The 14,614-nt window shown below is 51.6% G+C and overlaps 5 protein-coding genes across 5 annotated transcripts; 2 read left to right on the forward strand and 3 right to left on the reverse strand.

Moving 5' to 3' along the window:
- Positions 1 to 652: 652 nt before the first annotated feature.
- On the reverse strand, positions 653 to 1,594 carry J4E82_008145 (uncharacterized protein; the record flags this gene model as incomplete). The annotated part of the gene is made up of 3 exons (XM_051734382.1): positions 653 to 1,033; positions 1,097 to 1,269; positions 1,336 to 1,594. 3 exons carry the CDS (start codon positions 1,592 to 1,594, stop codon positions 653 to 655), a joined length of 813 nt encoding a protein of 270 aa, XP_051585858.1.
- An 845-nt stretch (positions 1,595 to 2,439) lies between these two features.
- J4E82_008146 (uncharacterized protein) lies at positions 2,440 to 3,639 on the reverse strand (the record flags this gene model as incomplete). The annotated part of the gene is made up of 3 exons (XM_051734383.1): positions 2,440 to 2,888; positions 2,938 to 3,338; positions 3,395 to 3,639. 3 exons carry the CDS (start codon positions 3,637 to 3,639, stop codon positions 2,440 to 2,442), a joined length of 1,095 nt encoding a protein of 364 aa, XP_051585859.1.
- Positions 3,640 to 6,018: 2,379 nt separating this feature from the next.
- On the forward strand, positions 6,019 to 6,465 carry J4E82_008147 (uncharacterized protein; the record flags this gene model as incomplete). The annotated part of the gene is made up of 1 exon (XM_051734384.1): positions 6,019 to 6,465. The coding sequence occupies one exon, from the start codon at positions 6,019 to 6,021 to the stop codon at positions 6,463 to 6,465; it is 447 nt and encodes a 148-aa protein (XP_051585860.1).
- A 2,927-nt stretch (positions 6,466 to 9,392) lies between these two features.
- J4E82_008148 (uncharacterized protein) lies at positions 9,393 to 11,345 on the reverse strand (the record flags this gene model as incomplete). The annotated part of the gene is made up of 10 exons (XM_051734385.1): positions 9,393 to 10,143; positions 10,193 to 10,299; positions 10,359 to 10,418; positions 10,478 to 10,627; positions 10,677 to 10,697; positions 10,747 to 10,860; positions 10,920 to 11,010; positions 11,057 to 11,150; positions 11,205 to 11,232; positions 11,283 to 11,345. The coding sequence occupies 10 exons, from the start codon at positions 11,343 to 11,345 to the stop codon at positions 9,393 to 9,395; spliced, it is 1,479 nt and encodes a 492-aa protein (XP_051585861.1).
- A 1,509-nt stretch (positions 11,346 to 12,854) lies between these two features.
- Positions 12,855 to 14,439, forward strand: J4E82_008149 (uncharacterized protein; the record flags this gene model as incomplete). Its single annotated transcript, XM_051734386.1, has 3 exons — positions 12,855 to 12,882; positions 12,933 to 13,229; positions 13,283 to 14,439. 3 exons carry the CDS (start codon positions 12,855 to 12,857, stop codon positions 14,437 to 14,439), a joined length of 1,482 nt encoding a protein of 493 aa, XP_051585862.1.
- Positions 14,440 to 14,614: the final 175 nt, after the last annotated feature.

Below are 14,614 nucleotides of genomic sequence, written 5' to 3' on the forward strand. Positions count from 1 at the left end.
CGTTGGTCCTCAGTCCAAACATCAGGCTCCGCCTTACCGCCTCAGAACAATGCATACTCCAAACATGTGTTCATTTAGCAGGTGGCTTTGTGTCACCTGTACGTAGATGGAGGTCCATGACACAGTAGTCTAGGAGGAAGCCCCAAAAGTGGTAATTGCTCAATGGACGAATGCGAATATGTAGCCTGAACCTACTACTCTGTGCTTTATGGTCTTACGACGTTGATCATACTTGAGAATTGCCTGCGCAGCGCTCGAATGCTTCGCATGACAACTTTGGATGCGACAAGTTAGCCAGCCTGCTATGTGTATGCAACACCATACTGATACTATATAGGCCCCATACCAAATGAAGGTAGGAATCCGTGAGGCAGTTTCAGTTTCCTAAGACGTCGTCGCATGGCGTCGTGGTCTAGCTGCTTTGTCGGTCGACGGAAGGATTCCATCTTCTACACAGGTCTTGCGATGCATTAAGTACTTCCACAGCCCAAGGCCCGGTGACACCACAAAAGGAGTTTGATGCGTTTCTCAAGGGCACAGTTGCGCCGGCTTGCGGCATTCAAAACAAGATATCAAGCGAGACATCAGGCTCATCTTAAAATATGCATACATCCAGTTGTCCTACTCTGTAGTTCAGGCTCACCGTCTCTCCTTATTCGCAGCCACCTTTTGCAACGGCACCTTCGATCCATTCACTCACTTGTTTCCTCTTCTCATCAAGAACAAGCGGAAAGTGGTCGCAAACAACCCTGGTAACATCTACCTTCCTTCCCTCTCTCTCCGTACCAACCCAGCTTCCTTCTATAACATCGATGGCAGTCTGCTGCACCTCCGGCAGAATGATAAGATCCTCGGCAGCGAAGAGCCAAGACACTGGAACGTCTTTATAGCCAGGGTGGGTTATTGCGTCCCCGAAACAAGCACTGTAATGTTTCCCGAATTTGGCAACGTACGAGAGACCTTCTTCTAGCGTGAGATTGTTGAAGCATATGGCCGCTACAGCCGCAGGGTCTGGCTGTGACATCCACCCGTTCTACAAAAAGCATGTCAGTCTCGCTGCAATATCCACGACAATAGAAGAATCGTATTGACTCACCTCGTCTACATCGACAGGAGCGCCTTTGCCGCCTACGAGTGTCTGACCAACGCTTTCACCGAGACGTGGTACTGCGGCTGTAAGGTACGCGATGCGTACTACCCCTCCAGCTTTTCCTTGCTGCTCTCGCTCTTTCTTTGTCACATTTTTTAGGCTCTCCGTGGCTGCACAGCCTAGATTGGTTACTTGTCAGCAACGCATCCGTCTAAAGACAGCGATACGGAAGGGTTTGAACTTACCACCGTAGCTATGAGCGATTACGACGACTTCATTTCCGTCGTTCGCCAGTTTCATCACAAAATCATTGATATATTTTGCGTCGTCGTACATACTTGGATGACCAGTACCGGAGCTGGCAAGGTAGCCGGCAGGGTAGCATGGTGGCTCAAGAATATGAATATCGTATCCCCTGGCACGGAGTGGTGTTATAAGAGGATCGTACATGCTAGCCGGGCAGAAAGAGCCCGGGATAAGGACAACGCTGGGATAGGAGGACATGTTCTATAGCTCCAAGAACGTGAATGTTGACCAAAAAGAAATCGATACGATATTCAGGGACTGGTGTGTGGTAGGTACGGTGTTGTGTATTATTGAAAGTTTGTCTTGGTCTGGCGCTGATGGACACATTTCGATTTCGACGACCGATCCTTTATATACGCCCATTATACTGGGCATCATCCATATTACTCAGGCCCCCCATCACCGTCCGTCTTACGATACGTCGACTGCATGGTGAAAAGGCGAGTACCGGAAGCTGCGCACTACCTAGGTAGCCAGGACCCAATCTTTTACGACCAGTTCATAAACCTCACAGAGTCCAATAACCATACTTGCGGGGACAGTTGTGGATGGAAGATGACCAAGAATACAACGAAAAAGACGAGCCGGCTATGCATTCTGACATTCTGACATGTTGGGTGTCAGAAACTAGTCCCGGATAGGAAGCGCTTGTGCAACTACCGCTAGCCACTCTACACGGCGACGATCAGAACGTTCTAGTAATGAACATCAGACGTCCATGCAAGTACGCCCAGTTGCTGACTTAAAGGTCTTGGACGACTTAGAGCGGATGGCATGAACATCAATCGGTAGCGGTATGACAAAACCAGATAAAGCTCTTGGATATGAAAAGGTGGGTGAAGAAGGGATCAAACTATCTCGTTCCAGTTCATTCCAACGAGAACTTCAGAGCATAAAGTGGACATGGAAGTGAATCGGTAGGCAATATCAATTAGATTAAGAAATTAAGCCAACAAGAAGAGAGCTCAGGATATATATATTGCTAATGCCAATATCTGCAGTTTCCCTCCATCAAACTACCGGCGACACTTAGGTCAATCACTCTAAGCGTTAGTGTTGCCAGAGTCCTGGGTGGTAAGGTCGTAAGAAGCAGCGCAGATGACCGAGTACTCATCTTGACCGTAGTAGTAGCCAGTGTTGACAGCGTAGCTTGCATCCCAGTGCTGAGTGTAGAGAGCGCAGTAAGTACCAAGAGGAACACCGTTCTTGGTCAAGATGTAAGAGGTGAAAAAGTTGCAAGGCTTGTAATCGCCGTTGGCGTCGGCGAGGTGCTCCTTGTCGAACTTGGTCTGCGACTCGCAAGCGGCAGCGCAGAGGCTAGGGTCGTAAGGGTTGGTGTTGAAGAGACGCATGCCATTGTAGGTGTCATAGTTCTGGCCGTTCTTCTGGATGTAGGGAGCGTTGATGGCAGCGGGAAGATTGGCGGGAGCATTGAAGTCATCGACAGCGGGGGCGCCCTTGCATTTGACGCCCTTGCCAGCCTTTGAGTATCCTTGGCTGATATTAGCAAAAGATATGTGAATAGAAGGAAGAAAGCTTACCGTTGCTACCAGTGATGACAACTTGGAAGTCACCACGGTACTGGCCCTTGTTGGTAGCCGACGCCTCAGCGACGGGGTATCCGTAGATGGAGCACTTGATGTTGGTCGTTGGGGGCGGGTTCTGGGGGCATCCGACGGCAGGGTCTGTGGTAGGGTCGCGCTCGAAGAAGATGTTGAAGCCAAGGCAGAACTTCTCGCTGTCGCAGAAGTCGGCGCACTTCTTAGGGTCGTACTCGTCCAGAGTCTTGTAGGTCAGGTAGCCAATCTGTTCAGTGGAACCGGTTTGATCAATGAAAGACTCGACGTATCCTTCTGGGGCCTTTGCTCCCTTGGCCTTCGTCCTGAGCTCGCCTTGAGGGTCAAGGTAAGCGTCCACGGAGCCATCACCAGGGGCAGCGAGACTATTTCGATTGTTAGCCACTTGGTTGAAGTGAAGGTGTTCTGGATACAAACTTACCCTGTAGGCTGGGCCTGGCAGGAGTCACGCTTCTTGACCACAACACCTCCAGTCTCGACGGCAGCAGCAGCAGACTTGGTGGCAGCATCCTGGTTGTAGGAGACGGGAAGCTCAGCTGTCTCTGTGGCCTGGGGCCCGAGAACAGTGGGAGTGGGGACGGCCAAAGCAGCCTCGATGTTGATCATCTGGGGAAGGGCAGCAGCCATGCCGCTAAGGGCGGAAGCAGCGAGAAGAACGTTACGCATTTTGAAGGTTGCTTGGTGGAGATGGTGACTGTGGAGAGAAGTGTTGTTGAGATGCCAGTGAAGCTTGCTGAGTGCTGCTGTGGATGAAGATCATTAATTGACGAGAACAGACGTCTTACTTATACATCGTCAGGACATCATCATGGAATACATGGGGCATGATTTAGCCGAGCCCTGTATTGCTAGCTGCAAGCCGCAGTTGTTGCTAAAGCCGCTCGATAGCGCTTGGCGGCACGTATCCAGCTGGCCATGTTGGTCGTGAAGTCACACAACTTGACCAAATCGGGCCCAAAATGGCGAGTGTGTCGAGCTTGATGGACCAGAATGGAGCTTTGGAACAACGATGCAAGTTACAGCTGTACTCCGTTGGCTTGTGGCTTGCAGACTCGTTGTGCCCGAAAGGTATCGTATCGCGATGGGCATGGGTTGGAGCAAGGGATGGCATTGAGGAATGATACGATCGCAAGCCACAAGTGTGGTGAAGCGCTGCACAGATCGTGTCCACCGAAAGGTCCAGGAGGAGTGCCGGGGACATAAACAACCCAAAATAGTGACGGGAGAGCGACTGAGGCTAAAGCTTAACGCACGAACGGGCCCCTTGTCAGTTGCCCACGCTGATCTCCTTTAGCGAAGTCAGGATGGGACGGGAGATAGGTCAAGCCAATTTCCACAAACGTGCTGGTATTCAGGCACCGTTCCCGCACCACCAACACCAATTCGACCAGAGTGGACAAGCGTGCCCCACTTCTGATAGCGCTAGCACGCTGGCTTCTGCGATTTCGAGAAATCCTCAACAACACCCTTACATGGCAACAGCCTTATCTTGTCAATGAGTCGTAATTCATCGTTGTTCCATCGAATCATGTTTGGACGTTGACGACTGCTAACGTGAAGTAGGGTGAAGTACCTGCCAAACTTCCTGTAACCACGCTACGACGCAGCTATATTCAGTGCCCTGACATCGCCCCGGTAGGCGGTCGACACCTGCTGCCTTTTTGGTAAAGCGTCGAACCCAAAAGCGGCCGGTGAGCCCACGTCACGAGGCTGGCGTCAAGGTGTCAATATTGGTCTACGGTACTTATCCCAGTTAGCGCACAGAGACCACAGCCTTTTGCAAGGCCAGACGCTATCTTCCTCGTCATCCGCCCTACCGGTTTGGGATCGTCGATAGGATCCGGTACCGATACTGTGTTCTCACATGGCTACCGGTTCCGCTCATACCAACTGGCTCGCGTTTTCTGGGAACCATGGAAACATTAGAGCTTAGCTGCCAACCTTGCAGTCGGAAATTTTAGGCACTCCACAGTATTCCAAACAATGCCATTACCCTGAAGATATCCGTTCGGTACCTTGAGTTGAGTCAGACAAAGTCCTCGCCCGGCGGTCTGCTGGATAGCTCTTGGCGCACTTCACTCCGCGGATCTAGACGCTGCGCCCACGACGAAAAACGTCCGACCAGACTTGGAGTCTGCCACGATGGCTGTCTCTAGAGGCGGGCTGAGATGCGGGGCTACTCCACAACTGTACAACAACGGGGATGAAGTCCACGGTGAAGCCGATGGTGATTGTCATGCATGCACGACTAAACATGTCACTTGCATAATGCTAGTCTTCGCGAAGGTTCGGAAGCGAGCAAATCTCCACGTGTGACTGCCGAGTGCTGGAATGGACCATGCCTGTAGGGCTGGTCTCAAACAATGGACTCACAGTGATACATGGCAGTGAAGAAAGAGCACTGTTCACGATGCCTAGAGAACGTTCAACCGGAAGGTACGGCGCGTTGTACGCTGACTCGACACACCGTACCATGGTACACATTGTCTAGAGAAAACTCTGTATGGGATGCGAAGCCCTACGCACGATGCTTGGGCATCAGGGTCCTACTTCTTCCCCACCTTTGTTGTTCTGGTACCTTGAGGCTGGTACTAGATGATCGTGTTCACGCCAAGTGGACCTCCAAGAATCACGCAGCCTTCCTAGAACTCAGCCTTCTACTCAATCATGCCCAATCAGAGGCTATTCAGCGAGAGAATTCAAATGTCTGCACCGGTGAGCATGGATCCAGAGGATGCACAGCGGTGCTGCATATGTTTTGACGCTTACTGCACGTCTACCAGAGACGACGGTGCCGAAGTCCCGATTCAGCTGCCATGTGGACATGTGTTTGGTGGCACTTGCATTACGAGGTGGATGCAAACCAAAACAACTTGCCCACTTTGTAGATTTGGGTTGTTTGACGTTGAGTTTGACCACAACAATGAATACGGCTTGTGGATAGGCGAGCACGAGCATGACTCAGCCATTCAGCCTTCCGGAGCCTTTTCGGGACACACTTCCACATATTCGTTTGCTTTTGACTTTCCAGGGGAGCGAATCACAATGAGTGAGCTAAGCTATTCTGCGGCTCGCAGCAGCACAGCCGCACACCGCTCCTTCGACGCCCGTTCCGGCAGCACTCTCTCAGCTACCCCACAATACGCCACGCAGCCTTGTCACTCCCACGCCCAGATGGGTCGCCGCTATGGCCGTAGGAAGACCTCGACATCCCATCTCGAGAGCGAAGATGTCTGGATCACAGCGCTAGGTCAGAAGAGAAATGATGTGGCTGCAGTCGGGGTAGACGACAGCTGGACCACGGCGCCCGGCGATGATATGGACAAGGCCGATGAGCCAGAGTTACATTGGCAGCTTTACTTACGCGAGGCGACAGCACTAAGTCTTCTGGATTCTCTGTTCGATGACTTGGTTGCTGGACATATGCAGTGGATGGCGGAGCTGAACCAGGCACTATACGACTCATACGACGTGTTCGATTTTCTTGTTTGATATCGATACTCAAGCGCAACATTTGAGTGCTACAGGTCCGTCTGAGAAGGGGTTGTGTCTTCTCAATCTAGTCCTATGGACCATGTCTCCCTCTATACGGGTTGAGGTTCAGCATGTGTTACTTTCATTCAACCATCCCAAAGTTCCAGTGAGGCTTTCATAATTTGCGTCACGTAGTTTACACACGTCTCAAATCATCGCGCATTCTCTTGAGCGTTATCACAGTCTGCTTATGCGAATGTCGGCATTCCTATCAAACTCGATGAAAAGGCCAAGTTAGCCTCACCAGCAGAGCTTCGAATCAAACGCCTTCGTATCCCATACAAACTCTGCATTGTCACTCTCCCAAGACCCAAGGCTTTCCCGAGAAGCTAAAGGACTAATCCTAGGACCCAATTCCGGCTTTCCCGCCCCATCTCGATCATTACTTCCCCAGCGGCTCTCCACACCGGTGGGCTGGTACAGATCCATGGTCTCTGATATGTCAGTGCCCTTCGAAAAAGCTACATATCTTCCAACTGGGCCATGAGATCTATCCACCTCAAAAGATTGTTCAATATGTTCGTCGCATAGTGGCCTCGCGCGCGATCCAGTTGTGGTAATCAAGCGTGAAACGACCGGCACGCGAGTTCGGCAGTGTGGATTTGAGCACCAGAAGTTGCCTGGGGTTTTCGGAAATGCGCTACGTATGTTGGCCATAGTGTGTATTGTAGAAGTGATGACACTGAGTTGGCGTTGCCTGTTGAGAACCTTGGTGACTGGCGGCACTGTTACCGAGGTTATAGTCTGTGCGTCGTATGCTGCTAATGATAGTTTATCGATACATGTTGGCGCCTGAGCGTGGGGTAAAGTATTGGTGGCTGGGAGGACGGAGTGTGAGAAGTTTCGTGGGAAATGGGATTTCGAGGCGAAGCTTGGCCTGAGAAATGTTGTGCATTCTGTGCATGTACACGATATATTGGGCGGTATTTCTGGTGATGACAATTTGGAGAGCATCTCTATTGTCCAGGCTTTGAGTTTAGTACGTTTTTGCGCTCTTATTACTATATCACAATGTTATCTTTCCCTCCCGTAGTCTTTCCATCTTTAAGGCAACTATCTGTAAGAGACGCAATGTCTCAACACACATGAACGTTCTCTCTTAGAATCTCGACTTCTTTGTTCGTTGCCGTGAAACAAGATATCTGGAGTGCAGGCCTAGACAAAGCCGTACCGAAGGCGTTGGCCAAAATACCATGTTTGGCTCAATTTGTTTAGGGTCTTTTGCGCTTTGTTTATTCGCCTGCATCCCTGTAGCTGCTCTACAGCGTCTTTCAATACAAGACTTGTGTAGTGTCAAAGGATAACGAGATGGACTGTCGTCACACTGCAGCAATCTCATCGGGCGCAATAGAGTGTAGTGCAAATAGAAACATTTCGTAGCGTCCACGTGGCGGGAAAAGCAACAAGAGTCGAGCAATGTTCCGATAAGCTCTGCTGCCTTGCGTAAGAACAGAGCGGCGTTTATGTTGTTTTTTCCTTAGATAGATAGCCGGCATCATTTCCGGCATGCTGCAGGAGTGCCGTGTTTTAGATCAAGTTTGTGGAAAGTGCTGCGCACTTATGCAGACCCTGTTTGGGTTTGGTTCGGGGAAGGCGGCTTGCGTGGGGGCGTTTGCGCTAACTTGTTCATATGAAAAAGGGCTGGTGATGCGCAGCTAAATCAATGTTACACTCTGCCTTTACCTTTTGATTGATTTTGCGAGTACCATATCGCCATGATATTTGCGCGATTCCCGGGATATTTTGTTGATGGTTATTGGGATATGGCTCTATACGGAAGAGATTCCCTCATACTGCATCGATGATCTCTTTCCCCCTACATTCTACTTTTCTTTTCCATTTAACCGAATTCAAGTGTTCCATTTATTGTAGCTCCAATTTTAACAAGACCGTATTGGTATCAGTCTTGATAGGACACATAGCATACACACCATAGGTCAAGCCGCTGCGTGGCGCAAAAATAGTCGTCATTGTAACCAGCAGCTTTGTGGGATGCCCTGTCAAGACAGCGCATCCAGCCTTTGTGTCCATAAGAAACAGAGATATCGAACTGTGCGGGTTGTGAGCTTGTTGATATGGTGAAAGTAATGTGCTCCAGTGATGTGGTTGTAGTAGAGGTAGTTGTAGTAGTGGTGTGCGTTAGCATGGAAAGAGATGCCGGTTCTGGTGAACTATGCATGTTGTAAGCGTGCATACTGTCCGAGTTTTGTTTACATGTGGTAATGATCAAAATGTATCTATGGCTTGTTTCGAGGTCTACACTGTATTGCGACAAAAGTGGTGGGCGATACCAAGCTTAAGAGATCGTGTTGAAGATGAACACAGGCTTGAGAAAACGGACAGTGTTTGAAGTCGTGTAATTTCCCGTGGTACGTCCGAGTGGCAGACTCCCAGCGCGTGTTTGGCTGCCTAGAGAACCTATTGTAATCTGTGTCAACCTCAATCCCTTCTATTGTGGCCGCTGGAAACTATGCCCGATATCTCTATTGCGAATCAACCACTTTTATCTCGCTAAACATGGACCAACAGTGGCTTTTGTAGCCAATGCAAGCCAATGGAAGTGACTGCGGTGATGCTGGTGACATTACACCGTCGTGCTCGGGTATACGATTATCTTATCCGTATGCGAATCTACCGCTTCCGATGTGACTGTGCAAACTCCCTTTCATGAATTGGGAGACTGGACACATACTCGTCAAGAAGAGGCCTCAGATCTTCTTCAAATAACTCGTTTTGATCTGCCGCCATCTGTCGCCGCAGCGCATGTGCCTCACAAAGACCTTCTAGTGAGTCAATGATCTTCTCCTTGTCTGCTCATACCATGTCAGTTAACGCTTGTCCTAGGCCAGAATTCGAATGACTAGGGGTGTTGGCGTTCGGTTAGACTAACTAATCTTTGGGTCATCATCTTGCACGGGTATCTCTTTATCTGGGTCGATTGGAGGAACACCGCTCTCTCCCCAACGGTTGAAAATGTTGATGGTACCACAGTCACCGACGCCGACACACCACTGACCGTCACGGCTCCAGGCGAAGTGGCGGAACGCGAAAGCTTTGTACTTCGGAGTCTCGACGATTTTGTGAGCTTTTACCGAACGAAAAGGATCGGATACACCTCGATCCCGAGGTTGTTCCTTTAGCTTCTGCTGTTTGGCCTTAGTGTTACCCGAGCCAGCGCTGATAGCAGATGATGCAGTGGATGCAGAGCTTCCTTCTCGCACGTGCCTAGGTAGAGCTGGTGGTAAACCTTTTGTGCTCTGAGAGCCATCTTCTCCGGTACCAGAATTCTCCAGGCGTTGTAGATCCCAAAAGAAGGTCTTGCTTTTCTCGTTGCCTGCGACCAAGATCGGGTGTCGGCCAAGCTCGTGGAAAACGGAAAATCGTATGTAGAATTGATTAGTATGTGGCAGTTCGAATTGTAAAAGCCTCTGGAAGCGTCCGCCCCATGCTGACCGAGTACTTGAAGTAGAGTTTGCTGGGATAGTAACTGGGGTTCTACTGTGAACTGCGCTCGAGGAGGGAATCGGAGCGGGAGGGACTGTCGAACGGTCGGAGTTGAACTCGTCAATACTCCAGAGTATGATCTTATTCTCGCGACACGCATGGCTTAGGATCAAATCATCGTACCATTGGACACTATAAGGAGTAAGCGACCATTAGGCAAGGATCGAGAAAGAGAAGCTACCAGTCAACGAAGTCGGTATGGATCTCAGTGGTGGAGAAATGCGGATAGTGCACTATGGCTGGCTTGTCGGTTCCAGCGTGCTTGTCGAGATCATCGGGTACAGCCCACTTCACTCGTCAGAATCTCTTCTTCAAATTGTCAGTAGGTCAGGGTTAAGGCATCCTACCAGATTGATCCTAGTGTCCATACCTGCCGTTAGGATGTACCGTCCTTTAGGATGGTATGCCTACCAATGTCAGCATATTGTATTGGCCAGATTGACAAGCCACACACAAGCGTCAGCACCTGGTCCTTGTGGCCTTGCCCATAACAGATGGCTCCGAGGGGCTGCTTCTCGTGCGACGGGTGCAAGCTCCATATCCGGAGACTATGGTCAATGCTCACAGATGCGAGAATAGTGGGGTCTACTGGGGATATGGCAAGGTCGTTGACAGACTGTTGGTGTTAGAGAGGCCAGGTCGCATCAGGGAATAGATATAAATACATCGCCATGACCTATCAGCGTCTACGTGCAATGTCAGTACATGCAGCCTGACTAGCGATATAGAGCATACCGTTGCGAGCTTCCCCGTTCGGACGTTCAGAACCTTGATGCGAGAGTCGCCGGTTACGCACACAAGAGGGTCACCATTTTCAGCCTGGGACCAAACGACGCTGTTGTAATTGAGCTGCTGATTGCAAGAAGTAGAGTGATTAGCTAGGCCGAGCCATAGGGTTATATGCCTACCTTGTCGTCGGGTGCACCGTGTTCTGTGGTGTTCTCTTCGTCTTGGAACCACCGCAGAATCTCGACGGTGCTGTTCTTGCCCAATATGCACCTACATATGATAGTCTTGGCTGATGAGTACAAGGTTGACGGCCTACAGGGTGATACATACAAATGGACCTCCGCATACAGCGAAAACAGGATCGAGACCGGGAGCGGTATAGGGATAGAAATTTACATCGTAGAACTGGGCTGGGACGTGATGAGTATTGCATGAAGTGATGGTTAATGCGCATCCTGACTCACTGGAGCTAAGCCTAGACTTGGTTTGGGCCTGGGGAGGTGTTAGTGGTGGCTAAAAGGTGCGCGCAAGGCATGGGTTACGCCTAGTCTCACTGTGCCCCTCAGAGTAGGCAGTTCCCAGTTGCAGTCCATGTTAGCGTGCATATGATGGAGGTGATATGCAGGGCGCGGGTCTCGTGGCAGGTAGCCTGGGTCCGAAGTTGAGTATGCCAATCGGATATTAGGACGAGGCGAGGGCGAGGGACAGGGCTCTTAGTCTCAAAGAGGCTATCACTTGCAGCAAACAGGTAAAGGACGCGTCGACGCGGAAGAGCAGGGCAACGGAGCGCCGGTTTGTGCGCGGCCCAACAAGAAGGGGCGAATGAGTGGAGAGAATACAACAAGTGGAAAGAGGGAGAATGAGTCTTGCATGTGGCTTGTGGCGTAGTTTGGGGGATGATCGTCGATGATGTTGTTCGGTTGAGGGCTCGGGGTGACAAGCACCAAGGTCGGCCAGGACAGTACCACCAGCCAAGGCCAGCAAGGGAGCAGGGAAGGCCGGCAGCAGTGCAGCTCGATGCTGTGTGAAGCGGCTATCGCCCTGGGCAGGAGCTGGGGGACAGGTGGTGAGAGCAAGTCGGAGACGTGTCCGTGAGGTGTTTGGTAGTGCTAGCGCGGCAGTAGAGTTTGCATATCTATCGTCTACGGCAGTCGTTGACGACGTCGGTACTGCCAAGGCTAGTCGCATGGGTGACAGTTGCACGTTGCAGGCAGTGTAGATGCGCATTCCAGCCTCTCCATCCGTCGTGTGCGACGCGTCCAAAGCCGACTGCTCGGTGTGAATGGCCTGATGCATCATCCCTCGTCCTCCGTACTAGGACGACTGCCGTTGCCCCGCGCCGCTGCCGACGAGCTGCTAACCGCCGTTGACTGCAAGTCTCGCGTCGATCCTTGGGCGGCGCAACAAGGGTTCGCCGTTCGTCAGCTCATTTTCTGCACATAGCTTGCATACCTCACCCTACAATCCTATCCCATCGCATCCCAGGAGCATCCTCTCGCATCCTCTACGCGTCGCAGCAATCCTTTCGCCTCATCCGGCCGGCTTTTTCTCCCCCTGCCAACCAGCAGTGCTCTCAAAGTCCCGCCATCCTGGGCTTGGTCACGGCAGCCGAGCCAGCTCCAACGTCGACGCTGCTCACTTCGCTGATTTATGCACACGACCCAACTGCACTCTCTCCAATCCTCCGCTAGCCGCTTCAGGCAGCCGTCCGCCGCGTGCTTGCTCATATTATTCTTCTACGCTGCGACTGCCTGCCTCGTTGCCAGTGAGGGGCAACTGGTCGCTTCGTGATTGTGTATTACATCATACCCACTGACTCGTATACATTACCACCTTTCATCCATCCCATCCTATCCCATCCTAGGTGCCGCACCAGGCCCGGGTTGCACCACCTTCACTCCCTACTCTTTCCTCTAGCCGAACTTGTGCGCCTCTGTGCCACTTGGACCCTGCCTATTTGACCCGCCTACGTTCCCTCGCCTGATCTGTCCGACATCCTCACAATCTTCCACCGCCCGTCCCAGAGCGAATGATTAGATTCGACATACCAGGACGAGTGCGGTAGAGCAGGAACGACTCATCCCGAGCCACTTTGCTCCCTCGTTCCTGCCACAATGGATACCACCTTCATCACCATCCACGGTATGTCAACTAACCCTCCCCGCGAGCCACCCATTTCTCACTCCCGACAGACCTCTCCGATGACGCCCACATCTTATATTCTTCCGATTCTATTGTCGACATCCTCGGCCACACGCCCGATGAGGTAGTCAATCGGTCCGTGTGGCAATTTTTTCATCCAGATGAACTTCCTCTGGCCAGGGCGCATCACAGCCGGGGAGTGAGACTGGACAAGGCCGCTGTCTTGTCCTATTGCCGCCTGAAGAATCGCCAGGGGGAATGGGTCGGTTGCGAATGCTGCTTCTCCGTCGTCTACGATGTCCTTGTCTGCTGCACTAGCATCTATAGACATGGTATGCAGAGCCAGAGTAAGTCTTCTAACCCGTTTGGTCCTTGCGGCTCGCTGACCACAGCCAATCAGAACGTGCAGTCGAGGCTCCTATAGTGCGCAAACTGTTCGCCTCGTCACCCAAGGACCCGCGCTACCACATGTTATCGCATCTGTCTAGCAAGTTTGATCTCGGCCCCGATGATCAGACTCATGAGCCGCGAGCTGCCTTGTTCCTCAACAGGTTCACGCGAACCCTGACTGTCATGTACGCAACCAGTGGCATTGAGCAGATTATAGGTATCTCTGGAGAGGCTATGAAGGGACGCAGCTTCTATTACTGCATTGCTCCCAATTGTCTTGAAGACGCTGTCCGCTGTCTGGAGTCGGCTAAAGGAAATGACTCTATCGCTTATATGCGCTTCTTTTTTCGCGACCCTCGACAGGACGACGCACCTGATGTCTCCTCTTCTGAGAGCGAAGATGATATCATGACAGATGTCACATCCGACGATGAGTCTGAGGGTGGAGTAGGTCTCGGCGGCCATTCTACATTCAACGGTACAGCCAGGCATCCTTTAGACTCAAACCACACCACAGATAACAGTGAGGAGCGGTCTGCGTCGCGCACCAATTCTGGCGATAACCGCAATCCAAGCGACCCGCACCACGTCATGTTTGGTGGTTCTGCGCCCCGCTCATCGATATCCTCTGTCAGTTCGCCTCGTTCTGAGGTTCGCGACGATCCTATCGAACTCGAAGCTGTCATATCCTGTACTTCCGATGGGCTGGTCGTGTGTCTACGACGTGCGCGCCCCATGTTACCAGGCACAATGCCTGTTGCCCAGCCAGTACAGCAATACAATGGCATCTACGCCGCACCATGGGCAACACAACCCGTGTTCCATCCGGCTCCACAACAGATGCCTCAATATCCTTTGGGCGCCCGACATCCAGCCATGGTGCAGGCAGGACCGTCCATGGAATTCCAGAACAACTTCATGCAGAGCATTCGCGACGTCGCCGTATTTGCTTGGGCACTTACTGGCATCAACGGCAGTCTCGTCGATTATGCTCGTGGTAAACCAATAGGGGAGAGTCAGCCACCAGAGGGCTTCCCAGTCTGGAACCCTTTGCCAAACCCCGGATTTGGCAAACAACTGTCTGCAGCACCATCAGGTTATGTGTCGGGGTCCAATAGCTCGTCAAGCAATGACCCATTTGGATTCGGCGACCCAGGTCTCCGCTGAGAGACCAGCTCCGCATTTTGGCATCTAACAGACCCAACATCGACATGCGACGCGGTGTCACCAGCAGCAATGACGAGGGCGGTTTTCTCATCGACCGAGAAGTGCCACTAGGCCTTCATGCCACACGACTTTGATGACGGATGCTGTACGCAGCTTATGATTTTTATGTGAGCGA

Source organism: Alternaria postmessia (assembly GCF_024291825.1).
Source record: "Alternaria postmessia strain BMP 2775 chromosome Unknown scaffold_62, whole genome shotgun sequence".
Taxonomy (NCBI): domain Eukaryota; kingdom Fungi; phylum Ascomycota; class Dothideomycetes; order Pleosporales; family Pleosporaceae; genus Alternaria; species Alternaria postmessia.